The sequence below is a fragment of the Aplidium turbinatum genome, chromosome 1 (assembly GCF_918807975.1).
Source record: "Aplidium turbinatum chromosome 1, kaAplTurb1.1, whole genome shotgun sequence".
In the NCBI taxonomy this organism is placed as follows: domain Eukaryota; kingdom Metazoa; phylum Chordata; class Ascidiacea; order Aplousobranchia; family Polyclinidae; genus Aplidium; species Aplidium turbinatum.
In genome coordinates, this window is record NC_137472.1 from 21,713,761 (window position 1) to 21,740,389 (window position 26,629).

Consider the following 26,629-nt stretch of genomic DNA (forward strand, 5'->3'; position numbering starts at 1 on the left):
CAAGGAGGGGATGAAGTCTCTTTGCTCGATTGTAAAATGTTCCTTTTAAAAGACCATTTAGTGAACCTATTGCAAGTACTCCGCTTTCTACTAGAATGTGGTCACCACTCGAACTAGAAAAGATGTATCTTAAGCACTTGAAATATGTTAACTTGATGCGGAAGGCTGCAAACATACAAATAGTCTGTCAAACATTGGTGATTTATAGGACTGAATCTGTAATCCAGGCTTTGCAACTGCTAAGTCATAGGTCACAGGTATGTATGAATCATGGCATGCATCAGCAACTTATTCATTGTGTGCTGCACAACATCAAGCCTTGTTGGTGGCTTTCCAACTGGCTCCATGAATGTCAGTGTTTGACTTGGCAAGTCATCTTTAGTAACCAGAGAATTCCACCCAAACCACATTGGAATATTCTCAACAAAGCTACGAGATATCATCCACGCATTGTCTCTTCTTTCAAACTGCTTAAGTCAAGATGGCACCACAGTCTCGTGAATGTGAAACTTCACGAGACTGTGAATTCAGTGAAAATAAAGTCGAGGTTAGGTTCACATGGGAATGAATATTCAATATTAATATCATAAACTTCATACTAAATCTCCAGACAACCGTTTCGACCTTTCAGGTCTCATCAGTGGGGCTGCGCGTAGTCTATCAGTTTGTGGTATATTTTCAATCACTGCGCTCGCAACCACCGAGCTATGCACTATATCGAGCGGCAGTGGCCATGTCTCCAGATAGAGTAACACAAAGACTAATTCAAGTTAGAATTTAATTTCGAAGATAGTGAAGTTTCACTGCATGTTAATCATATCACAATGAAATAAGCACTTTCTTGCATATGTCTCGCATATAAGCACTTTCTTTCCATTTTTCTTGATAAGAGTAGGCCATAACAACAGGTCTTTACAGAGAAAACGATCAGGCTAGTGCAAGTAAGAAGTTTATTTTCGAAATCTACGCAAAATTTCAGTTTAGAAACACTTCAAACTTTACTGACTCAGACAGTCCAGGCCTTAAAACTCGTATTTTTTTCCGGCAGCCATCGTGGCCTACCGAGAGCTCCTTCTCGGCGGCCAAATCTGCGTGCTTGGAGGCCAAAATACAAATAACGATAGCACAAGTAAATAGAATTAAACTTGCAACAAGGCCAAAATGATCACTTAGTGTTGAAGTCTGGGCGACGTCCTGCTATAGAATCGTTGTACCACGCAATAACTGCTTTAGCGGGATTGTAATCCGGTATTGCGGGACCATCTAACTATAACGACACTAAATTGTTTCAACTGCTCGCTGCTCAGTAAATTGTTTCAACTGCATACCGCCTTTCATAAAACCTGACCATTTATATTGTTATGATGTCACCATTGAGAGTGTGAAGTCACTAACCCACAGCGGAAACATTTCTCAACTTCGAAAACACGTATTTTCCCCTCGGATGTCAAATAACCTACCCAGACAACAAAATCTGTCATCTTTACATTGATTCTACGTTTGCAGTCGTTAAATCAGGGTAAAAATGACGAATTTTGTTGTCTAGGTAGTTCTCCTTTTTAACAACGATGCAATGTCCGACAACATTGAATCGACATAAAAACGACAATATTGCCAACCGATGTAAATTAGCACTTCGGATTAACACTTTGTTAAAATAAACGTCGGGACTTGGGAATTACAAACAAGACTTATAGCTGGTGATCACAGTTTTATATTTTCCATACAATAGCAAATGTTTCCGCACAATAGAACAGTGGTGATTATGACGTGCTGACCTAATTCTGCGTCAGTCTTTGATGCTAGATATTTTCGACAGTTAATCCACGATCATTCTATTGCGAAATTAAATAATTAGCTAGAAGAAACCGGCGGCCAAGTTGGCCGACCGAGGAGGCAGCACCGGCGGTCATTCAAGAACTACTTAGCGGCCATGGCCGCGATGGCCGCCGGCTGCTTTAAGGCTTGCAGTCAAATAAATCGACCCGGCTCCTGCTCTACTTAGGCTACTAAACGAAAGAACCCCAAGTTTTAGATCAATATCTCAATTTGAATTTCGAATACCACCCTCGTTTTTGAATTGTGGGGGTAGCGTATAGCAATTTTTGTAATTTTTAGAGCCCCATGACTTCTATTGTAAATGTAACGGAATACTAAAAAATGCTGTGCTAGATCATTATAAACTATACTACACAACTCAACAATAAAAAATAACGTTTCTTGATGCATGGGTGTTAGGTGCATCTTCAAAATCCTAAATTTTTGCCAGTACAAGTGTTTTTTTTTTCAATTTTCAAATGCTTTTGACACCCAAACCAATGAGAATATTTGTATAAAACATGATTATTTGAAAACTTTGCTTCTGTCAAGTTGAGTTCAAGAGTTGTAGTGCCATTAACAGCTCAGATCTTATGAGGGATTGAACACCCTATCAGGTAGAAATGACCCTTTTTAACTCTTATGTTTATAGCTCTAAATGACGAATTGACCATGTGGGCATTTTATCGTCATATGGTCGTCCAACTTTCTGTTGCAGAGTAACACAAGATTAAAATATTTTATTCACTGCTAGACGATGAACACTTTCATGGTGGTCATCCAACATTACAAGTAGCACATCTACATGATGAGCAAGATATGCATTTCTTTGAAGAACCTTAGCCTAATAGCAACCACCCGAACACTACAGTATTTCTTGAAAACCACATGGTTGGTTCAACAATATTGAAAAAGGTCCATCAGTAGTCCATCAGTAGGCCTAATCTTGCTTGATTTGAAACCAGCTAGAAAACAAACCTTATTGCATATTCTGCTACTGTAGGCTACTCAGAGCAAATGATGGGCTTTCTTGTGACGTATAATAACAAAGTATTTGGCTTTAAAGGTTTGATGCACCCTAATCCATATTCATCAGTTTGTGAGCTAAACTTGTATGGTGAGTGACTAATATATTTGAAACGCTGTTAATTGCGTACAGCCAAGAAAATCTTTGATGAAATGGTTTGAGAAGTTCGAATGTCATATGACGCCTTTAGCAGGGTTAGGGTTAGGAGCTTTAAAATACTGCTTTCCTGTCTAGTTTTATGCTGTGTTAGTATACAAACATGTTTCTGCAAATGGCTTTTATATGAATACCTGCACTAGGAAGTTACACTTTCAAGACGCGTGATGTTGGTTACCGTACACCCTTGCATTTTGAGGGTTCATTTGAAGTTTATTTTTTTGTTAAAAGTGATGGAAACTTATTTTCAGAAGTTAGTTATAAAACACAGCAGAGACTCGAGCAAAAAATGAGTCCAATCCTTCTCTGAGGGTGTCAATAATGGATGACAATAAACATCTTGTAAGGCGTCATATGGTATTTGAACAGTACTTTTTCTCATAAAATGGTTTGATGGAGTGGCAATACTCATCTATTATTTGTGAAAATTCTCAGCTTCCGATAACCTATTTAAACTTTGTGTTGTGCAGATAACACCTACGACCTAGCGTCGGCCGAAGCATCTGTGCACACGGTGGCGGGATGCTTGACCTGGTTTTTCAGCCACAAGAACCTTCCCGAGCCCCTCATACCATCTTGTCTTCACGATGAACTCGAAGAAGCGATAAGTGAGTGGAACTGTACATACTACATAGTTTGTTTGTCTCTGTCGGTGCTTTTCAATCACGAGCCGCTTGGCTCTGAGAGGAAGTATTGTTTTCCGGGAAAAAAATTTACTCCAGAGAGGAGTTTGGAGTAGAAAAGCTGTTTATGAAAAACTTCAAGTTTTTATTGGTTTATTAAGCACATAAAAAGTGCACAAGTAGGTTGGTCGTAGTTTGTCAACAGTACTGACGGTCAAGGACAACTTTCTGTACTGCAGTGACATGTTATAAAAGAGTCCATTTCGTTCATAATCATCTATTGTTTCTTCACAATAATGTCCATTTACCAGAGATGTACGGGTCCAAGATTTTAGGATCCTGATCCGATTTTTCCTTTTTGAGATTCGGATCTGAAACAGTTCCGAATTAATCTTACTACATTTATTAAAAATTTTGTTAAAAAGTATTTCACGAAAATTTATTAAAAAGTATTTCACTACATGACAATTTAACATATACACTATAAAATACAGTACAGTGCTAAAAGATGTTTACAAAACATCTAAAGTATGACATTTGTTAGGCGATGGTATAACATGTGCGGTTTACGCAATAATGCGCACAGACGTCATAGTTCAAAACTATCTCCCGGTTTGGAAATGTTGTCACATAGGAGTGTATTTAAAATTTACGCTTTTGTGATCATTTAATTTTCTCAACAAAATTAATAATGATGTCTTGAGAAAGTGGACTGATGTTGAGAATATTGAGTAACACCTGTGTGGTAAATTGGTCATCGTCTGAGATGGGTTGGACATCTTGAACGAATGGATGAGAACAGTTTGACAAAGCGAGTCTGGAATAAGATAGTGACAGGAAGATTGAGAACAGGAAGGCCAAAGAAAACGTGGCACCGTGAAAAGTGACAAAAACAAAAGAAACCTGAAAATTGAAGATGCCAACAACAGAGAGATGGAGGAGTCGCTGCAGACAACTGATCAACCCTGATGTTTTGGGATAATGACCAGGCTTCTTTGAAGTAAAATGATTGATTGATGATACGCTTTTGTGTTCAAAGCTTAAATTAACAAATTTAGTATTCTGATTCGATCCGCATTCTGTTTCCATCGAAAAAAATCTTCATCAATTGAAAAACAGTAAGATCCGGATCTTGCTGCTGCACACCTCTGCCATTTACCTACTCTTAGATTTGCCCGTTTGGCAGTTTTTTTGCCATTGTCGAGAAATCTTTCACTTTTTTACCTAGTTTGGCAGATAAAACAATTTGTTTTTCCATTTGTACACAGTACATTTGAATCACTTTACGATCCGCAACTCTGTGCTAAATACGACAAGTGAGGTGTGGTGGCAGAGCGATCTAACTATCACGGTCATTTTGACAGACTAACCCTGGACATTTGCAAGCGTGGAAATCTTCCACCAAAACTTAATGCTTTTCTCCTTAATATAAATTTAATACCTGAAACCATAACCAGGTGGTATCGATTTTGTGTAATTCTAATTTTCTCTAATATTTTTAGGGGAGGAAATGACAGTGTTTGTCTTTGTAAGGAAAGAATGTTGAAAACCTTTAAGAACACCGGTTTAGGTGATGAAAATAATGGGAATGAACTGAATGTTTGCAATGCAAATTCATTATATCGTTGTATACCTTTCAGACATGCCTATCTCGAGCATGCGTGTGATGGCGCTACGTGGCATTATCAGGAAGCTTCCATACTCCAACTACGCCACCTACAAGTTCATATGCACCCATCTCAAGAAGTAAGCGATACTTGATAGGTTTCTCTTCATTTTAATGTTGTAATCGCCACTCTGAAATTATCTTCAGGTTTATGGCCGCAACAGAGATTCTTCCCAATCAACTTTTAAGCAAATACTAAATGATTGGAACATTTAACAACCGTCCAGCTTTTTTACATTACAGTCGTAGATCAAATAATTAGTTTTCTCTAATAATAATAGGCTATTAACTTTATACTCGCATTCATAGTGGGTTTCTCTGCAAAATATAGACAGTTGCTCTGATTAAAGCAATGCACAAATACTGCAAACAAGCTCTAAGAGCTTAATTAATAGCCCTTTATAGCTTGTTGGCGCATCTACGTGATTTTTTAAATTGTATGCATTGTCTTTCCTGATTCCTTTTCATCCAAGTGTTTGTATTTTATCGGTTTTGTTGATTTTAGCTTAGCACTTAAAAGACAAATTAAAGCACAAAAACCAGTGATCCTACTGGTCAACGTAGCTTGGACATCCATAGTGGTTTGAATCCCGGACTTACAGAAATACCTGGTCCATCTACTGGCAAAGGTTTAGTAGACCAACGTTGGCATTATCATTATGATCGGAAGCATGTGCTGCTGCAAACGCAAGTTGTGAACGGCACGATGTTATAAGGTTTTGAAGTAAATCGTCTGATCAACTTCGAATGCGCTTTGTTCTAACTACCGATATTTTACTTTCAGCGTGAGTGATCATTCCCATGAGAATAAGATGACTGGCGACAATCTGGCCATATGTTGGTGGAACACACTGTTCCGCCCCGACATGGACGGCAACATGCCTGCCGCTATGCCGAAGACTTTTTATAAAGATGTTTTAGCTCTTTGCATTAGCCAGTGCGACTTTATGTTTTATGATAAACCTGAAGTTTAGCTTCGTGCATCGCGACATTCCGCTTTCGCAATGTCAAAACAAACCATGCTGGCTTTGGGTTGCTGGTCTGTTAAGACGATGTGCTTAAACCTTCCCCATGTGCTTAACCTTTCATCGTCAACACGGTGTTTTTTTTTCTTTTTTACTGCATTGTTGCGATGTTAACGCGATGTGATTATCTCCCAGTGAATAACCTCTTCTTCATGTTATTGTGCCGAAATAACACTATGTAGTTTTAAGTATGACCGACAATCTAACGTTGATCTTTACTGTAGTTGATTGCACGGCTCGCACAACGTCGACTTAATCATAATTATTGTGTTGTTGCGCGTTAGTTATTTAGCACCAGTAGACTGGCCGACCAAACTTCATGTGGCGCATATGTCGCTGTTGTGTAGATCTTTAGATTAAACTTATAATTCGCATCTACGCTGCTGTTGTCAACCTCGTAGGCTGGAGTAATAATCTTGCAATGTGTTTTGTGCCTTCTATATAATTCTTTCGACAAATTATTAACGCGATTAAAGAGTGATGGTTATTTAACAGTATCGTAGGCTTTTCTTAGTTTTTATTGGTGTTTGCTCTTTTTAATTATAATAATCGTTTGTTTAGATTAGAACAATGCAAACATACTTTGCTTTCCGTCACACCTGGTTACAGGATTTGTGTGGCTTGAGTTTAGTGGAGAACAGTTTTGAAAATCGCAAAAGTTTTGTCGATTACTTTCAGAGGATTTCATTTTGTTTACCGGTAAATAATAATCTACTGGACCGGTTATTTGACAAAAGCATTACCTTTCAATAAGCTATGATTTTAGACCAGCCTTTATTTCGTAAGTTTTATTGTTTACAGTTGACAATTTTACCACGCTCTCGTGATAGCACCATTTATTGGCAGGTTATCATGACCTTTATCGCCCTGATGTGGGGATCTGACGCCGTAATAAAAGCTTCGTTTGCGTGTTCCAGCACGAACCGGTGTGTGATTAACCTTTTGACGTCAACCGCACCAGACGTGACCAGCCGGATTGCTTCTGGATACCTGCAACAAAGCAATTATTTAAAGCGAGATCGGAATGCTGAAGAATACAGTAATTGTATACCTTGCAAACAGTCTTTGGCATGTTTTCTTTTTATCTGCTTCGTTCATGTAAGTTTGAATTTGAGCACAGGTTCATGACAACAGAACATAAGCAGATCCAAGTGCTCGGCTCCACTATGCTTGTGCCACCGTCAGGATTATTAACCAATCTTGCGCGTGCATTGCGGCGGCTGTATATTACGGCAAATATTTTCAACGTAGCTGGTGGTGTTGCCATTTCATCTAGGTCAGGGGTGATGAACCTTTTTGCGGTCGCGGGCCACTTTGTCAATTACACATGAGTTATCGGGCCACACAACTTTTTAATCGTAACCTGCTATGAAATCTTTTAGAAGCGACTCGAGATATTATTCATGAAAAGTAACAAACGGCAGATGAAAGTAATAAAACCCCCAGTTGAAATATCTTAGGCAGAATCGAAATATAAAATCGACCAAAAATACAAGGTGAAGTTGGTGAATAGTGTTTTCACAACTTTACATTAGGCCTATAGCTTTTCTATTTTCTAACTTTAAACTCTGAAAGTTAGTGTTTAGGGCAAGAAAATAGCAAAGGAAAGGTGTAGGCCTACCAGTGAAGGCATAAAACAGCTTTGATATGTCTTTTGTCTTTAATGCATGAGCGATTGTTTTGCGCGCCGCACAAAATTCATTGACGGGCCGCAGGTTCGTCAGTCGTCACCTCTGATCTAGGTCCAAAACAACCGTTAGCTTGCACTATGTCGATCTTTTGTTCAAGTTTAACCATTAAAATATAGTCGAGGTTATGGTTCAGTATAATGCAAAGCTGTTATGGAAATGCAAAGTGCTGACAAATCATGCTGTTCATGCATGTCATGATAAGAGGCTGGCATTTCTTGCAGCTTTTTTTGAGGTCAGAAAAGTTGATATTGTCTTTTTGCCAAATGCCAACACTAACTTCGCCTGTAGCTGTAGGCCAAAGATTTTCATCGTTTATTGCATCGCAAATTCAATCTAAGTTATGGGTCTATCACTGAGCCTACATGGCGCCTTTCGAGAGGAGATTATCGCCGTCATACCATGTTGCATTGCTTGGTGAACAAATTCATGCTGCAAATTTCGAATGTCGTATGAATGGGGGTAAAAATGGTGTAGTACAATGTTTGAAAAGTCTTTTAGCCCAATGACCATCTTTTCACAAACTTTGGTCAATATTTTGAAGGCGTGGATTTTGAAACCGTAAAGAAAATTTGAAAGACAGCACAACTGCTGTGTGTATTGACTGTTAGGGATAATGTAGCGTACTCAATTGGTGTTGTAGGCCTAGCCAAATTTTCGTGTAAATGATTCCTCATTATGATTACAGTTACGTAAAATTCTAAGTTTAATTACAGTTGAGCACTTGAGCTTGCTTTTTTCCGCTTATTAGCATTGCTTGAAAGTTATCAATCGCTATAACTTGCTTATTTTGCAGCTTGGCTACGATTAGACTACCGTACTTCAAGACTCGGTTATGTTATGTATGCTATAAATCCGCAGCGCTGACGGTAAGCATGCCGCCTACAGCAACAGTTTAGTGGTAGGTTTAGGCCAGAGGTTCTCAACCTTTTGAGATTCAAGGACCACTTAAAAAAAATTGTGTCTCAGTCACGGACCACTACTCCCCTCCCCTTGTAACGAACAAATGTCACTTATTGCTTGCTAAGTCATAAATAGTATTGGTTTTAGACAGATTGCTACACTGGTGCGAGCCTTGAGCTTGCATATTTGAGCACAGCATATCCAAACGAGGTGTAATGCTTGAAAGACTCAATCGGACTTCGACTTTAGCCTAAGTCGAAAACAATAGCCTACTTGGTTTTTATTTTAACCAATGCAGAAAATTCACAAAGATAAGATGTCGCAAAGGGTAAAAATATTTTCAAAGCTTTCTGAGACAGTTGTGGATTACTCATGTGAAGCTTGTATCCAAAATTTTATCAAGCTCACTCCCAGATGGATGCAACATATTCAAAGTAGTGTCACTGGTCAGTTCACGGACTGGAAACCCATGAAAAACTCTGAACGTTCAAATCACCAAAGTACAAGTTAATTTGATCCTGCAGTGACTGAGTATGGTCAGAAATAAATCTCATCAACAGTTGTTTATTGATTTTAGCATTTTCTGGTTTGGGAACGTTCAAATATTACGTAACGCTTTTTTTCCGAATTTTTGACCCCCCCCCTCCCCCATGTAACGCCAACGTAACGCCTTTTTCAATCCCCCCCCTCCCCCATGTAACGCTTTTTCACTACGAATTCAGCACAAAAAACTACCGTTCCGAACTCGAAAGCGTTACGTAACGTTTTGCTTGAACCCCCTCCCCCCCGATGTGACGCTAACGTAACGCTTTGCATAAACCCCCCCCTCCCCCTCGAAGGCGTTACGTAATATTTGAACGTTCCCTTTCTCAGTGAATTCGTACAATTAATCAACATGTCAAAATTGCCCTGCAATAATCTTGTCCTCCAAAGATAAAGTTTTTTTTCGTAAAAACAGACACTTTATCACTGAGGGTAATTAAATTTGTCTGCTTTCCTTGCAGCGATGAATTCAGTTGTTCAAAAATATCAGCCAGAACAGCAACCCAAACATTATCGTTGAAATAAGCAACAAGCTTGCATTATTTCTCCAAGAAACTCTCTCGCAGCATCACGTAACTCAAACAGTCGGTTACACTTTCCCCTTAATAACCAGCAAACTTGAGTATGCATCAGTAGCTGCTGCTCATGATCAAGATCCTTATTCGAACATAAGGAACCAAAAAGACGACAATTTAGTGGATGAGCCTTGATAAAACTAACAAGTTTGATGCAATGGGTTAAAAAACAACGATTTCAGACTTTGCTCGCGGACCACCAGGCAAATGCCCGCGGACCACAGGTTGAGAACCGCTGGTCTAGGCTATAGGAGTCTCTTTACGAGTGGTTTGTTGATTTGTTCCTACCCCAGCGTTTGCAATGTTTACTCTTACTTGTAAATAAAAGTAGTCTGCTCGCTTTCAGGGCATCGTTAGTTCATAAAATCTGCAGTAGCAACATAGCCCATTGTAGTAGTTTGCATATAGTTGCATATAATTATATATATTTATTATATAATATATAGTTATACTGTATATATACCGGTATATAATAACATATATATAGTTTGCATATAATCTAAGTTGTCTAACTAGCGGTTGATGTCATTTCAGTATTTAGGTGACCAAGATGTAAAACTTTCTTTAAATTGTAGAACTTAATAAAAAGGATTGCATGCTCAGTGAGGCAACTTACGTGTTGGCGTATCGAAAAATTCCTTTCACGTCAACCTCATAAGTTCCTGCTCTCACCATTGGTAGACTTACTTCAGACGAGCCTCTTCCGACTAACATCACGTTGCCACCCGCGCGGGCTACCTGTTGATGAACAAGGGTCTAAAACCTCAGTCGACAAGTTCTAGCCTCATTTTGCTATACACAATTGTCTCACTTACTTGTAGAGCTGTTTTTAAACTAATATCAGCGCCACTGCATTCCAACGCCGCATGGCAGCCATCATCCCCTGCGCACTGACGCAGCTTTTCGGCAAAACGAACAGGGTCATCATCAGAAGACGTTGCACAATGAGTGATGTCGGCAGCGCCAAGACTTTTAGCAATTTCTAAACGATTTTCATCGATATCTGTGTGAAAATAAATTAGCCTAATCTTAGCACCTAAAAATACATGCAAGGATATGGAAAGTAAGTAAAGCAATTTTGTGTTTTTTGTACGAACAGGAGCGTTAACAAGGGGGAGTCCAGGGATTGCATTTTAGACCCGGACCGGGGATGATTTTAAGAACTCGTGTTCTCTCCAATGAGCCCGGGCACTTAAACAAACTACTTTATATGCTTTGGATATAGCCTAGTGCATTTTTCTTAGAACTCTCTGAATTTGGGATCCGAAGATCTCATTGGTAGGCTACCGGCTACCGGACCTAAATTATTCTCTTTACAGACCTGTGCATAAATCATAAGTATGAAGAGTAACATAGATTGATAGGCTACATTTCATTTTTGACCTCAAGGTATTTTTTCACTGTGCATAATTAACATAATGGCAGTAGGCCATAGCAGTAGGAGCGTAAAACATTTCGGGGGGGCAAACAAAATTTGCCGTGCAAATGAAAGATATTTTCGTGCCATTTTCCTTTTATTTCGCCTAAAAAAGCGTCGCAAATATGGGAAAACATGTCCGGTTATTGAGGAAAATCAATCTTATATTATCTTATCATGATGCTTCGGCATCTCACCAGTTTAAAAACCTTAGTCTACATTGGTCAGAGGTGGGCAAAGTTACTTTCAAAAGTAACTGAGTTACAGTTACAGTTACTTGGCCAAAATAGTAACTGAGTTACCGTTACAGTTACCGATTTCAAAAATGTAACTAGTTACAGTTACTAGTTACAGTTACTAGTTACTTTCAGTTACTCATAAATCTCAACATAAACGCTGTAATCCAAATTTAAACAAACAATTATTTGCGGGAGGCGCATCCATTCTCCTCAACATTTATTAGACGTAGCCTATCACGCACCCTGTGGTGCAAATTCTTTTCTAGTTACGCAGTTGCCTTTTCCTAATGTAATTTGTTTTCCGTCTGTCTGTTTTCCACACTATTGCTTATAATCGTTGCGTGTTTCTTGATGCTTATGGTCAGTTAGTTATAGTTACTTTCAAAAAGTTTAAATTATTGCAATTTATAGATATTTTCAGATTCCTGATGAGGGCTTGAGTTAAGCCGAAAACGTTTGACTGTTAAACTACTTGTAATTAAATATGTAAAATATATTGTTGTAATGCTCAACCCTGTGGTATTGTTGTGTTTTGCCTGTCTTTGGTACAAAAAAGCAAACTCTCTCCCGAAACTATATTCTCTTTAAATGTTCGAAACAAAGGAAATAATTTGCTTTCCCTGCTATGACTCGAAGTTACTTAAACATCGACTTCCGATTTTGAATCGAGAAAACAATGATGTAATAAGGTTGCGAACAGTGAACGTAACACCGAGACTCCGGGTCCTAAATACTCCAAAACTACGGCTCCTGATCACCTCTGGCTCATGCTTGTCGTATAGCTATACGACAAGCATGAACTGAGCTATCAAGTGTTGCCAAACACTTTTGCTAAACATTGCATAGATTTCATAGAAAGTAACATATTGATCAATCACCAAAAGCAATTAATTTAGCCGAATCAGTTCTCACAAAGCGCTAAAAAAGAACCAAATTGCCAAACCATAAATATGAAGCCAAACGTCTTAAAAAAAATCGCCAGATTTCTGGATTTTGGCGATGAATTCGCCAATATGGCAATCCTGCTCCATAAGATCACAAAACAAGAGCGCCGCTCATGGGCAGTGCTGCTCCGATACAGCTGCGAGAAGAATATATTATTGCGCAACGCGCAGCAAAAAACACGCATAAAGCATGACATAAATATGTGCAGAGAAATGGACGGCAATTAGAAACAAAAATTTCAATACAAAAGTAACTTGTAACTGTAACTGTTTGTAAAAGTGGTAAAATAGGAACTAGTTACCGCATTTCGTTACTTTTGGAAAATAGGAACGAAGTTACCGTTACAGTTACTCAAAAAGTAACTAGTTACAGGAACTAGTTACTTTTGTAACTAGTTACTGCCCACCTCTGACATTGGTGAACTTCATTGGTGACATATTCTTGGACTATAACTACTATTTCTTGCCTTGCGAGTATTTTAAAACAAAAAAGTTTAATGCATAAATTGAGCAATTTAAGTGACCGGTGACCCCCATACCCCTGCTCCCCAACACCCTTGAGACTTGAGAGTTCAAAATCCATAAAAATTTTAACCAAACCTACAAAAAAACTTAAAAAAAAAAATACTTTAAAATACTCTGTATTTTCAAAATGATTGGGGGTACCAATACTTACCGAACAAACCAATGACTAACAAGTGCTCACCAACAATGAGAACCTGATCGGCCCCGCGTTCTTTAGCAACAAGACCACACAAAATACCAATCGGTCCAGCTCCAAACACTATGACGTGATGGCCGCTTTGAATGTCCGCTCGTCTGCACGTGTGGATTGCAACACTTAACGGTTCAAGCATAGCTCCTTCTTCTGCGCTCATTGAGTTTGGCAGCCTGAATATTTTAAAGCAATGTCACTCTAGTAAATTCTCTACATCGTGTTTGTTCAACAATTCCAACATGAATGAGCATTTTGTAGCTTCTGTAGGTTGTAGTTTCTGATATCTAAAATTTAGAACAGACCTGCGACAATGATTGATGACTTCAAGACAGCGTGAGATATCATACTCTATACGTGGGAAATGATTTTCAGAGATCGTGCAATATCTGTTGTGCCACTCACAGCCTAGTTAATTCAATATTTGAAACTGTTTAAAAATTATGACACCATGTTCGAAATTACGGTTTGCTTTAAACTATAGGCTCCTCCTTATCGACTATTATAATTTCTTTTGCTGCGAGTGGGCTATTGATAGTTATCAAAGTTAAAGAGAGCTAAGCGTATTTTGTTTCAGGAAAAAAATATGGACATTTGAAATTCAATAAATCTTTTTATAATACACTATATTTTAGCTTACTTGTAGCAAAAATCTGCATTGTGGACGTAATATTTGCACAGGTTTCCATTCACTGGTGGTGTTGCGCAGAACTTCATGTCTTTGCACAAGTTATATCGGCCATTTAAGCACAGATCACAGTTCTTGCAAGAAACCCCTGGTTCGATTGCAACTCTGTCGCCCTGTTTTAGATGTTTCACTTTCAGGCCAACCTTGCTAACGGTTCCTGACGCTTCATGTCCGATTACCATTGCCATTCCATCTAAGCTGAAGCGACCACAACGGCCATACGCCCAATACTTCAGATCCGAGCCGCAAATCCCAACTGCTTCAATGGCAATAACAACATCTGTGGTAAATGGTTGCATCAAAATCAAACAAAGTTAGATAAAAACAAAATTTGATTCAACCCGAAACCAGAAAAAGCAATAGGCCTACGCACAAACAAGTTTGATTTCATGCACTGTTATTGTATTATTACGTTATCGTCGACATTATAGAGTAGATCTACTGTAATTTATATTTTATGTATGGTCAAATTGCTACACTCTTGCGCTGGTGCTGAGAAGAATATGTATCGGCTATTTATAATTATTCATTTAAATTTTCAGCTTCTTTTATACAAATTGACAAACAATTTCAGGTTCCAGCAACTGACAGCAACAACTGGGAAGGTGCGATTTTCATATTGTGTCTTACGTAAAGGGTTGCACAAGAGCAATTGATGTTGAGAACGCAAAGTTCTGGCAGGTTTATAATGTACAAGCAAAGTGTCCAGATATTTCGGAGCAAAATGATGAAAAACTTTATAAATTAATAGACATATTTTGAAGCGAATACGATACAATACTGGACGTCAATGCAAGGACTTTAGTATAGGAGTAATATGCTCATGTTTACGTGTTAAAGTAATTAGCCGAGCGGCAACATTCTGAACTCTTTGAAGAATGTGGAATGTTATTTAACAATGAATTTGAATAATCAAGCCTGAATATTACAAGTGCATGAGTTAATGTTTTACAAGCATTAACATTTATGAACTGTCTGATGGAACCAATATTTATAACATGAAACCAATATAATTTCTAACATGAAAAAAGCAAGATTTAACAGTGTCACCGACAAAGTTTTCCAAATACAATTGTTGATTTAATGTTACACTAATATAAGCAATTTAATTGAATTAGAAGAAGAAAGATTAATATTATTCAGGGTAAGGGTCGTGTCGTTAAGCTTTGAAATTCACCGTTTCGGAGGAAATACAATAAACTCAAATTTTTCTTGATTCAATTTCAACGTATTATAACAGAGGTTCTCAACCTTTTGAGACTCAAGGACCACTTAAAAAAATTATGTCCCAGTCACGACCACTACTCCCTTTCCTCCTCCCCTTGTAACGAACAAATGTCACTTATTGCTTGCTAAGTCATAAACACTAGCTAGTATTAGAAAGAATGCTACATTTAGAGCTAGCCTTGAGCTTGCACAATGCCCATTTGAGCACAGCATATCCAAACGAGGTGTAGCCTAATACGTAAAGTCTCAATCGGAGTTCATCTTCGACTTTAAGTCGTGAACGATACTTTGTTTTTATTGTAACCAGTGCAGAAAATCCACACTCACAAAAATAAGATGTCGCAAAAGATAAAATTATTTTCATAGCTTTCTGAGACAGTTGTGGATGCTCATGTGAAACTTGTAGCTGTATCCATAATTTCATCAAGCTCACCATTGGATGCAACATATTCAAAGTAGTGTCATAAGTCAGTTCAATAAATTGGTTCAATTCCAATGCTGGTAACTTTAATGAATCAATGTGTGCAAGAAACGGACTGGAAACCCACGAAAAATTCTGAACGTTCAAATCACCCAAGTAGAAGTTAAATTGATCATGCAATGACTGACTATGGTCAGAAATAAAATTCATCAACAGTTGCTTATTGATTTCAGCATTTTCTGGTTTCTCAGTGAATTCGTACAAATTCAATTGATCAAACATGTCAAAGCTACCTTGCAATAATCTTATCTTCAAAAAATCAAATTGTTTCGTAAAAGCAGACACTTTATCAATGAGGGTAATTAAATTTGTCTGCTTTCCTTGCAGCGATGAATTAAGTTTATTCAGTTGTTTAAAAATGTCAGCCAAGTAAGCCAGAACAGCAACCCGAAAGCTATCGTTGAAATGAGCAACAATCTTGGATTTGTGAAGAAAGGCGTTCTTCCCGGCTATCAGCACAAGGCTGATTACTCACTAGCACAGCGAGCTGCAGTGACGCTTCGCTAACCAGAACGGTGTAGTTTCCACGCCAGCCATTGAGAACGCTGAAGAACGCCTTTCTTCACATTGACCTACCCCTGGCACCTGCTGGTTTTGTTGGCTCTTTCTTTCCACAAAGATAAGAGTTAAACTGACTGGTAAAGCGGCGGTCGATTACTCAAGTGGCAAGAATACGGTGCGATACTGATGAGCCCAGCCTCATGGGCGAAACACGTGTCTATCGCTGTCTATTCGATGCTACAATCGGCTGCCAAAATAACTTAAATCTTGGATTTTTTCTCTAAGAAACTCTCTCACAGCATCATGTTACTCAAACAGTCTGACACTTTTCCCCTTCATTGAGCGAACTTGAGTATGCATCAGTAGCTGTTCATGATTAAGATCCATATTTGAACATAATGAACCAAAGAGGCGACAATTTGGTGGATGAGCCTTGATAAAATTAACAACTTTGATGACCTGATCAAAAATATATTTCAAGGGTTAAAAATCAACGATTTCAGACTTTGCTCGCGGACCACCAGGCAAATGCCCGCGGACCACAGGTTGATAACCGCTGTATTATAAGACATCCAATTTGAAATATCAACCATACCGGTACATTTTTGGAATTTTGATTTAATACAACACAATGAATCTTCATCAGTAAGATGCAAGTACAATTGCATATCATCAGCATATGAGTGGTATGTAAGACCATATCGCTTTATGATGTCAAACAGAGGTTTTATGTAGAGGCAAAATAAAACAGGGTCGAGAACAGAACCCTGAACAACTTCAGACGAAAGAAATGTGGTAAAAGACATTGAGGTTTCAATTGCTACGGACTGAGTACGGTTATAAAGATAAGAAGAGAACCAGTCAAGTGCCATTTCTACAATGCCAAAATCTGATTTGAGACGATTTAGAAGAATTTCGTGATCAATGGTATCAAAAGCAGCTGAAAGATCAAGAGAAAGTAGAACGACGCTGTGATTACAGTCAAGTACGGTAGCAATATCATTATGGATTTTTAATAAAGCTGTTTCTGTGGAGTGATGTTGATGATTAGCAGATTGATTGATGTCAAATAAAATTTGAACATTTAAGAAATCAGTTGTTTGCCAACTGCTCTTTCCAATATTTTTGACACAAAAGATAGATTGGACACTAGGCGATAGTTCTTGAACTTTTATTTGTCTAGACCAGGCTTTTTTAAGTGTGAACGAACAATGGTATGTTTGAGCTTTGGAGGGACAAAACCACTGGTCAAGGATTTTTTTACAATAGAAGATAAGACATGTAGGCTACGTATAAGGAGTACAATATGCCACGGAGCTGAAGGTTGAGCTGAGGATCGAAGATATGAACAAGGTGGAAGCAAAAAAACCTTGAAAGATAAATTATTAATAAAAGTATTCGAGAGATGATACAAGTAGAAAGCATCTGTGAGTTTCTTAGGAGCCACCGTTTGCGATGGTGTGGGCATTTGGATCGTAAGTCTGATAACAAAGCTGAGTAATGGTAAAAAAGATTTCTGTGAAGAGGAAGAAAATTGTGAGACCAAGGCTAGGGTTGGTAAAAGAAGACACCATTTCAAGGAATCTGGATAAGATTAACTCCAACAACCAGAAAGCATGGCCAAAGGGGTGAAAAAACTGGCGGGTCCCAACTAGTAGCCTGGTTTCATTTATATTAATAATTTGTTTACGTACCACCAACAGTAAAAGTTTTGGAAATGTTCAAACTTTTCAACCCCATGTTCAAAGAGATACGGTAATCGTTATTTTTCAGCGCTAAAAGTAAAGTGTTGATGTTTACAGTATGCATGTGTCTCCATATTTTGAAGAGGTTAGAACAAAACGTTTGGTCTAAGTCCCCTCCCTAGCATATTACAATAGGTTTATCGAACATGTATCTTCTGGAGTTCAAGGTAACCAACCCATTAAATTTTTTCTAGACTGCTGAAAAGACAAGTTTAGGTCACAAACTTCAAAGGATTAAACGATTATAATTTTAAGATAAACAATTTTAAGCGTCACCTTGAAGCCTTTGGGACAATAATGTATATCACGAAAAACAACGATTTCAAGCAGCAAACTATTTTGACTCGTCTACTTACGATTGTCATCGAGTTTTGGTAGTTTTCGATTTTCCTGAAATGTAAAACGTATCAGGTAGGAACTGCATCTAGTCTATGCAGTGTAGGCCTACAGTAGCCTAATGCAATGGTGGAACTATATGTTTTAGCTTGGTATGACAGGCACAGTTGAAAGGTTCTCACTTAGGCCTACTACATTTTTGATACAAATTGGAAGGCCCAGTCTTAGGTCAGCTTGCCAGTGGGATTGGTTTACCTTTTTTTACTTGAAATTTACCACGGGCGTGGCCTAGGGATATCGAAAGAAAGGGATACGAAGGGTCGCAGGTTTTGCCCTTTTCTTACGACACTAGAAGGGCTTTAAATTGCAGGAAGGTTGGTAGTGCTGCTAGTAGGCCTACAGTCAGCCACAGAAGACAGTAAGTAAATACATTATGTAGAGCACATTCAAAGATTACTTGTTTGAAAACGCAGTTGAAAGGTTACCAGTAAGTTGTTTTTTTAAAGCCTTTGCAGTAGGCTAGGTGTAAAGCAAGTATAGCCTTACTACGGTTAGTTGAATTAACAAGTGAGTATGATCATAAAGTGAATATCCAGGCATGGTGCTAATATCGCAATACAGGTTATCGTAACAAGGATATTGATTTACTATCGGAACCAATTGTGATTATACGATAAACAGAAATTATTTACGATAAAAAGAAGCCTTTCTATTGTCAGACGTAATGTATGCCTTCTTATCCCCTCTTTAGATATCTCTGGGTTGTGGGGATCTAGGAGACTTGGTGAACTATTTTTGTCTTAGATCTTGACTACAACTCACTCAGTCTCGTAACAGACCATGATTGAGCTTATTGTATTGCTTCACTGTATTTTCATCCTTACTCTCGAACACCATACCATTGAATGACGCTTTCGAAACTCTCCCCGTTTGTCGACGAACAGAAAAAGGCATTACGTTTGTGATAGTGTACGCTTGGCGGAGCTAAAGAGCTTCCATAAGAAAGACAGAGTGGTCATTACACGTGGCCGAGCCTACTTTGCATCGCAAAAGGCTGGGTACAAAGTGAAGTTAGCCATAGCCCATAGATGTAGATGTGGAAAAAGTTAGTTTTTGAGCGTGCGAACAAATTCTTGCCCTAATCTAATGAAAGGTGTTAAGGTGCCCAAAGATTTTTTGCGACAAAGCTTAGTCCGCCCGATTAAAAATTATGCAGTGCTCCCAATAGTCTGTTATATACTGTAAATGTAATTTGTCAACTGCCAGTATTGCCCAAATAATGCGAAAGCACCATAACAATATAACTTATTTAATAACTCAATACAGAAAAAAAATTCACAGCATTAAGATAATAGTCGGCCTACGTAAACTTCAAAATGCAAATTGTCATAATGATCTAAAATCCTAACAAGTTAAAAGTTATTTTAACTTGTTAGGATTTTAACTTTTTCATTAATTTGCATGCATCCTGATATTTGCTGCTCAAACTTTTCGAACTCTCAACAAATTACACATTCATTTCTTAACTCTCACAACTTAACTCATGCTCAATTTCAGTGGATTTTTTATTTTACATGCATTTCAATTTTTCGACTAATTGAGTAGTTTGGGGATGCCTAATTCAGCTCAAGTAAGCACAAAATTAAGAAATTTTAATACCAGCTGGACATTTTATTACTTAAATTTCGTCACAGAAAATTTTGTTTTGGCTATAGGAGATTGCTGTTGACATCAGAACAAAAATTCATGGCTTTCTCAATCTCGATGTACGCAAAATAATTAGGTTTAATAGTTGGTTTGCGGTGATGAATGATAAAGAAAAATGTAAGAAAGCCATCATGGCAATAAAAAGATTAAAATGTTCAGATATCCCCCTCAATGGATGCGGTTGACCCGTTACCACCGCAGATAACAATTTCAGCAATGCAGAAACGCATAAAAATACTTTTTCCTTAAAATTAGAGGAGTCTGTACGTAGCAAAACAGAAAATTCTAGCCAACAACTAAAAGACGAAAAACAATCAAACCTCTGATGTGATCGAAAGAAGATAATGATGTCATAAATGCGTTTGTTAATACTTGGTTGGTAACAATATTTTAAAAATCACCAACTTCATTAATGACGTATCTTGGAATGTCACTGCTATTTTTGTCTTGCATTCGGTTTTCGAAACAGACAACAGACAAGTATCAAGTGCATGAATTGTGCAATTTAAGTGATTGGTGACCCCCATCCTCCCATACATCTGATAATCCATAATTTAGACTAATTTCAAACTAACCTTTCCAAAAAAATTGTTTTATTCATAACATAATAAAAAACACTGTAAAGTCAAAATGATTGGGGGACACGTGGCCTCGCACCCCTTTATACGCTACGCTGCATGTGTTGATGGTAACTTTTCACGGTAGAAATGAAAGACAAACAAACGCGTTGTCTTGAAATATTAGGTTTGTTTGCACACGCAAGGAGTGCACATTTTCCCATCTTTTGTTGAATAATTAGGTAAGAAAACTATCATTAAATTGTGCTGAATACGAACCAAACATTATAGCTTGTAAAAACGAAGCTACCGATACATGATAAAAGGAATACAGTGTAATGTTGTCTAGTCTAGATGTGCATGACTTGTCAAACTGGCGTGAGTTTACTGTAAAAGGTATAAAATAAGTTTAACAAGCTATTTGAGATCCGTAAGCTGACAAGTTTAAGTACGAACTTGGCCACATCTCGAAAGTGCAAGCTTAAACCCATTTCGAATCCTAAAAGTTATTGCAGAACGCGTTTTCGAATATTAAATTCTCATCAGTGCAACTACGTTTATGAACGCAATAACAACGGTTAAATTTAAACTCAATACAATACATTACAAACATTATAAGGACATAATCTCAGTGTTCAATTGAATATTAATAAATCCAGAGACATCAGAAAATCACTTCCCGCATGCAATTCCAGACCGACATTACTCGCTTAAGGTTTTTTTTGTTGTTGTTAAAACAAACTTAATGTTCAAAGCACAAAAGCCATCACAATGAACATCTACCGAAGTATACTAATTTACAGTACTTAGATAAGCACTGAAAATTAATAGACGGTATTGTTATTAATATCAATTCAATATGATTTCAGTGATTATAATACAATGTAATACAGTAGCGTATCCAATTAATTAGCGACGACCTTTTAAAGTAATGTTTGTAATGTATTGTATTGAGTTTAAATTTAACCGTTGTTATTGCGTTCATAAACGTAGTTGCACTGATGAGAATTTAATATTCGAAAACGCGTTCTGCAACACTGTTTTTTGCACTCTGCAATGCCTGATGCAAATTTATCTGTAGATTTCCATCACGCATTGAAGCGGTGATCTGATAATGAAATTTTCTACGGTTCGAGAAAAAGTTTTCTCTGCCTATAAAACGTTGAATGGTAGTTTAATCAATTATTTTTGAAAGTTCCTTGGTTTCATATTATCTAAAAGTTATTTGAAACCTAAAACAACTTTAAAACTTAAAATATTTGAATGACCCAGTGGGCAAAAATAAGATAGCTTCATAGTTACTTCTATAAAATCTATGCCGTGTAACGGTGTAAGCCAATGCAACAAATTCATTTCTACGCATTGACCTAGGCTTATGTTAAATTAAAATACTAACGTAAGGAATTAGCAAACAAAGAAACGTTTACTGGTCGTCCAATACTTTTGGTACTTTAGTTACAATAACAGTGGTTCTCAAACTTTTTTTCTGCGTGACGTTGGCCTACTTCGAAGAATTTGTCAAACTTGAGACGCTCTTATGACGATTGATGACGTAGGCTACTGTTGTGCAATGACGAAGTTTTGTTATAAGTCTGGGGTGCCCAGCCTTTTTGACCAAAGATCTACTTTTTAAGTAATCAACCACATGAGATCTACCAGATCATATCCTAGTAATGAGATCATTGGTACGGCATTCGAATGGGCGACGGTTCGACATCGTGGACAAGAGCATGTTCTGGCTGTGTCTTTGGCAGGACACCTGAGGATGTGCCTGAAGGTGGACACGAAGATTAGCTTCCTCGCTTTTCCGTCCACTTAATCGAAATCTTCAACCACCAGGCTAAAGCCTGGATACGAATAAAAAAAGCGTCAATATCGCAGACCTGTAAAGATAGTTATCAACCATCAACATAAGCAACAGCCATAATTTGAACATTTTCGGGCAGATCACCTGCTTCTTTTTAGAAAACTAAAACCAGTTGGCTAATACAGACTGTACTCTATGTACGGTAGGCCCAGGGTTGGGACTATCGATTACGAATCGATATTCGATAGCGTTATTCTTTACTTTGTCAATATCGAATCCGTGTTTTCTTTTCTTTTTCAAATAAGTATCGATTAGCTGCTATTCTTTACTTTTTTGTGCGTTGAATCCGATATTCGATATTCGGTACTTTTCTGTAAAGTTTACAAATAAACAACGTAAAATATTAACCGAATTCCACAATTTTATTAGGCAGACTTTTAAATTCTATTGAAAGGAGGAGCGAATTTTTATTGCGGGGAAACCCTGGTTGATCGCATTCAACTCGCCCCTTGCGTTGTTTTGTTTAGGCTAGGTCCAGGCGCTCATGCAATTTGTTAGAAAGGGTCGTAATTGTTAAAGCATGCCGATGCAGTAGGCTTGAAAAAACGGTGTTTGTTTAGTTATTATTAGATTGAGGTTAAGAGTTGCAGCTAAGACTAGGGTCAATTCTTTTTTAGTTTTAAGAGTTACTGGTAGCGTTTTAGATTAGCCTAACCTAACCGAGTTAGAAAATGGTAATGCTTGCTTCAGCAGTTAGGCACATTACATGACTGCATTTAAAACTGTGTGTGACTCTTCTCAGAAGGATTATTATTGCATGACTGCATTTAAAACTATGTTTTGTTACTCCTAGTCCTTTGAGTGGGAAGTATTTTTCACTTCTTTGAATTTTTTTCAATTTGTTACTGCCTTGAGCATTCAGAAAGAGTGGTGGAATAATTTTTTTTTTTTCAATATCGATTACTACATTCTTTATTCTTTACTTTTTTTCTAGTATCGAAATCGGTTAATTCTTTACTTTTTTTGGCACTATCGAATATCGGAATATTCTTTACTTTTTCACTATCGACTCCCATGCCTGGGTAGGCCTACATGAAAACTCGTTAAACATGTGCAGTTCAAACGAATAACCCATGTTAACTCTTCAGCTTTACCAAAAACTACCAGTAAAATCAACATCAAAGCAATGTAGGCTACATGTGCACTTGAACGAAACGTATTTTTTCTCATATCTGGTTTTTGTCGTATCCGGGCTTACGGCTGGCAGTTGAAAATGTAGTTCAAGTGGGTGGGAAGACAAAAGAAGACAATCTTCGTGTACATTCATCAGGCGTCTTGCCAAAGAATATTGAGCGGTGTCGAACTGGCGCCCTTTTGAACATCGAACTATGGCACTCACCACTCAGATATGCAGGTATCTCCTGTGGGTACGGTAATAAACAAACCAGATATAAAACAGGTAGACTTTGAGTTTGAAAAAGGGCAATCATTTCCTGCCTCAGTGCGAGACCTGGGATGAGGAGGCTAGGTTGTCGTAGTTAGGAGCTGGTTACAAGACGTAGGCAGGCTGTATGTCGCATGGTGGTCATCAGTAATTGTTCTGTAAGGGAAGACGAGGCAAAGCGGGACGCGGGGCAAAGCGGGACATCGCGATTTCTCACGTTTTGTATTCTTTGGCTCCCTCTAACCGGAAGCACTAGTTAGGCAACTATAAACTGTATTTGCTGTAAAAAAAATGGCGACTGGCAGAGCACAACGCGTGTCGTGAGGAAGTAAAATGTGTTTTGGCATGGTTTGTTATAAGAAAGAGATTGAAAAATAGCTACCACATTCGTTAGCATAAGCGAATCTGTTGGTAGCTTTGTTTTTATCTTAGACATTGAGACAGTATTTGTTGGTAACAAAAGCAACTTTTACCACTTTACAGGTTTCAGCAGAGATGTTATTTTCTAAAGGTTATAGTTTGGGGCAAAGTGGGACAGCTGTATTAGGGCAAAGTGGGACAGTGCATTAGGGCAACATGAGACTCTAGAAGTCTAGATTGTATCTGTGGTTCTTCTGTTGATTGAATTTTTGTTTATAGCCTAACTCTTTCAGCCTTCAAGATTGTAAAATATTTATCAGCAAGCATTCATTTATATTGTACCGGTAGGCCTACATAATTTAATTCTGACAATGGTTTGTCGCTATAACAGAAAAACTGAAATAAGTAAATGGACGGATAGGCTATCAATATTAAGAATGTAATAGAAGATGTGAAAAGCAAGAAGTTGTCTTTGAAAGAAGCGGCTAAACAGTACCAAATTACGCAAAAACGAAATGTCCGTTTTGCCCCACGGCTGGGGCAAAGCGGGACATTTAAAAAAAAATCTTTTTTGATTTGTACTATAACAGTAGAAAGATTCCGCTTGATCTTCGAACCAAATATGCTGACCAACTAAGGCTTTCGATTAAAAAAGAAATTAACTAAATCCAACTATCACTGTTGCTGAAATTACGTTTTTATGAAAAGTGTCCCGCTTTGCCCCGTCTTCCCCTACATGGATTGGATGATATTTGTGTGCGGAAAAGCAGATACCGGTACTCACAAATAACTTGATCCAAACGAGTTGTCAGATTCAAGGCACATCTTCTGAGATTGGGATACTTCTTCTCCATCAGTAGTTTTCAAAACACCTCACGTTCTCCAACTTGAGAAGATGTTAATCTGGCTTTCATTTCAATGACATTCTTCAAATGCAGAATCTCATTTTCAAGAGCGGAACATTCAAGTCGAAAAGTGGTTTGACTTTGGCAGCAATGTCACCAATATATCAGTTCTTGCAATAAATGGATATGCGGCTGGCTACAAGGTTGATGGTTGCAAAGTTAGTAAAACGCCATGGCGTTGTATTTCTGCTTGCATGTGAGGAAAGTTGCGTTGTTCACATGCTGCAGCTTACTTTTAAACGTGTCCACGGAATATAACGTTGTTTACCCTGCACTACTACACTCAAAACATTGAGCTCTCCGTGGGAAGCCACTGTAGAGAAAAACTTTTGATTCTTAATTTTTCTTACATATCACGCAATCGACTTGAAATCAGTACGCGATCTACCCGTAGATCGCGATCGACTGTTTGTGTTTGGGCACCCCTGTTATAAGCTGTATGTAGACAAACAGTGCAAATAAATAGTAAATCTACAAGCTACAGTAATTTAATAAGATTGTGTAAATTTTATCAAAAGTTAATCAAATTTTTGCGGCCTTTGCAAAGAATTTCTCTTTGTAAACGATATCTTGTTGCTATCACAGTCATGACAAAACGGAGTGCTGGCCTACAAGGCCACTCTCTAAAGTTTAAATTTCCAAATTTAAGCATTGATCAACAATCTGCTGTCTTTAAAGAATAAAGCTGAACATGCATGGATTATAAGGCGCCCCTCAATTTTTATGTAGATACACATGCTTCTACCACTACTTATTAGTTTCAATGTTCAAGTGGTGTAAACTAAGGTACTTACTAAACGGATGGACTTGTTTCCTTCCACCACTGCTGCTATATTATCTCTGCTGTATGAAGTTGTTGCCATTATGACCACACGTTAGAAATGTTTTGTTTCGACCACGCTGGGAGAGACTTTCAATTAGTTAAATATTGACTAACCAAACTATCTCACAATGTTGAACCCACTTTAAGCTTAGTTGAGGCAAAACTAAGCTATAACGTCGACCCAGACAAACTATCTGCACTCTGCAGTCTAATTTATCGTAGATTACAGTTTTCAAGCAGACTATTTTGGATACACTCGCTTTAAACTAATTTGACTTTTCCAGGGGATTTGATTTTGGAGAGTTAGCTATTGCTTTTATGTTTAAAAGTTTTTAACACAAACTTTCATTTTATTTAGACAGAAAAAGTCCTTATCTTCCATTCGAAATGGTAGCAACTTGGTTTTGTCATGCGCTTGAAAAAAATATGAAATGCAGAAGAATGTTACAACCTAGAAAGAATCATGAAGTGCAAATTGAGCGAACTTGGATAAAAAGTGCTTGGTCAAAATTTTTGAATTATAGTTTCGCGTTGGAGTGTTTCAAGCAAAATATGGTGTAGGTCTATTTCAAAATTTTGCTTCATTTTTGTTATGTCATTCCTTTGCAATGATTTTCTTCGAATTAACCTGCTCAAACAAAATAAAGTCCTTTGTCCTTTGCTTCAAACAGTTGTAGTTTATAGCGATCTATCACGTTTCAGTTAAAGC

The 26,629-nt window shown here is 37.8% G+C and overlaps 2 protein-coding genes across 2 annotated transcripts in view; one reads left to right on the forward strand and one right to left on the reverse strand.

The window, feature by feature from the left end:
• Positions 1–6,911, forward strand: part of LOC145769602 (rho GTPase-activating protein 5-like) — a 67,129-nt gene extending 60,218 nt beyond the window's left edge. Inside the window, exons 26-28 of the mRNA XM_082581270.1 lie at positions 3,472–3,609; positions 5,265–5,370; positions 6,075–6,911. Coding sequence (XP_082437396.1) covers positions 3,472–3,609; positions 5,265–5,370; positions 6,075–6,264 — 434 coding nt within the window. The 3' untranslated portion in view covers positions 6,265–6,911. The remainder of the gene's footprint in view (positions 1–3,471; positions 3,610–5,264; positions 5,371–6,074) is intronic.
• Positions 6,912–7,137: 226 nt separating this feature from the next.
• LOC145769611 (sorbitol dehydrogenase-like) lies at positions 7,138–25,960 on the reverse strand. The gene is made up of 7 exons (XM_082581283.1): positions 25,892–25,960; positions 18,338–18,371; positions 13,980–14,307; positions 13,331–13,515; positions 10,840–11,027; positions 10,641–10,762; positions 7,138–7,305 (listed from the first exon to the last, which is right to left on the reverse strand). Exons 1-7 carry the CDS (start codon positions 25,958–25,960, stop codon positions 7,152–7,154), a joined length of 1,080 nt encoding a protein of 359 aa, XP_082437409.1. The 3' UTR covers positions 7,138–7,151.
• Positions 25,961–26,629: the final 669 nt, after the last annotated feature.

Excerpts from the sequence above, each read along its gene's own strand:
- LOC145769611 (XM_082581283.1), bottom strand. The coding sequence starts at position 25,960 with ATGGCAACAACTTCATACAGCAGAGATAATATAGCAGCAGTGGTGGAA. Across the intron at positions 11,028-13,330 it reads CGATCAGGTTCTCATTGTTG|ATATCGATGAAAATCGTTTA; the intron begins GTGAGCACTTGT and ends ATTTTCACACAG. Across the intron at positions 10,763-10,839 it reads GTTTAAAAACAGCTCTACAA|GTAGCCCGCGCGGGTGGCAA; the intron begins GTAAGTGAGACA and ends GTTCATCAACAG.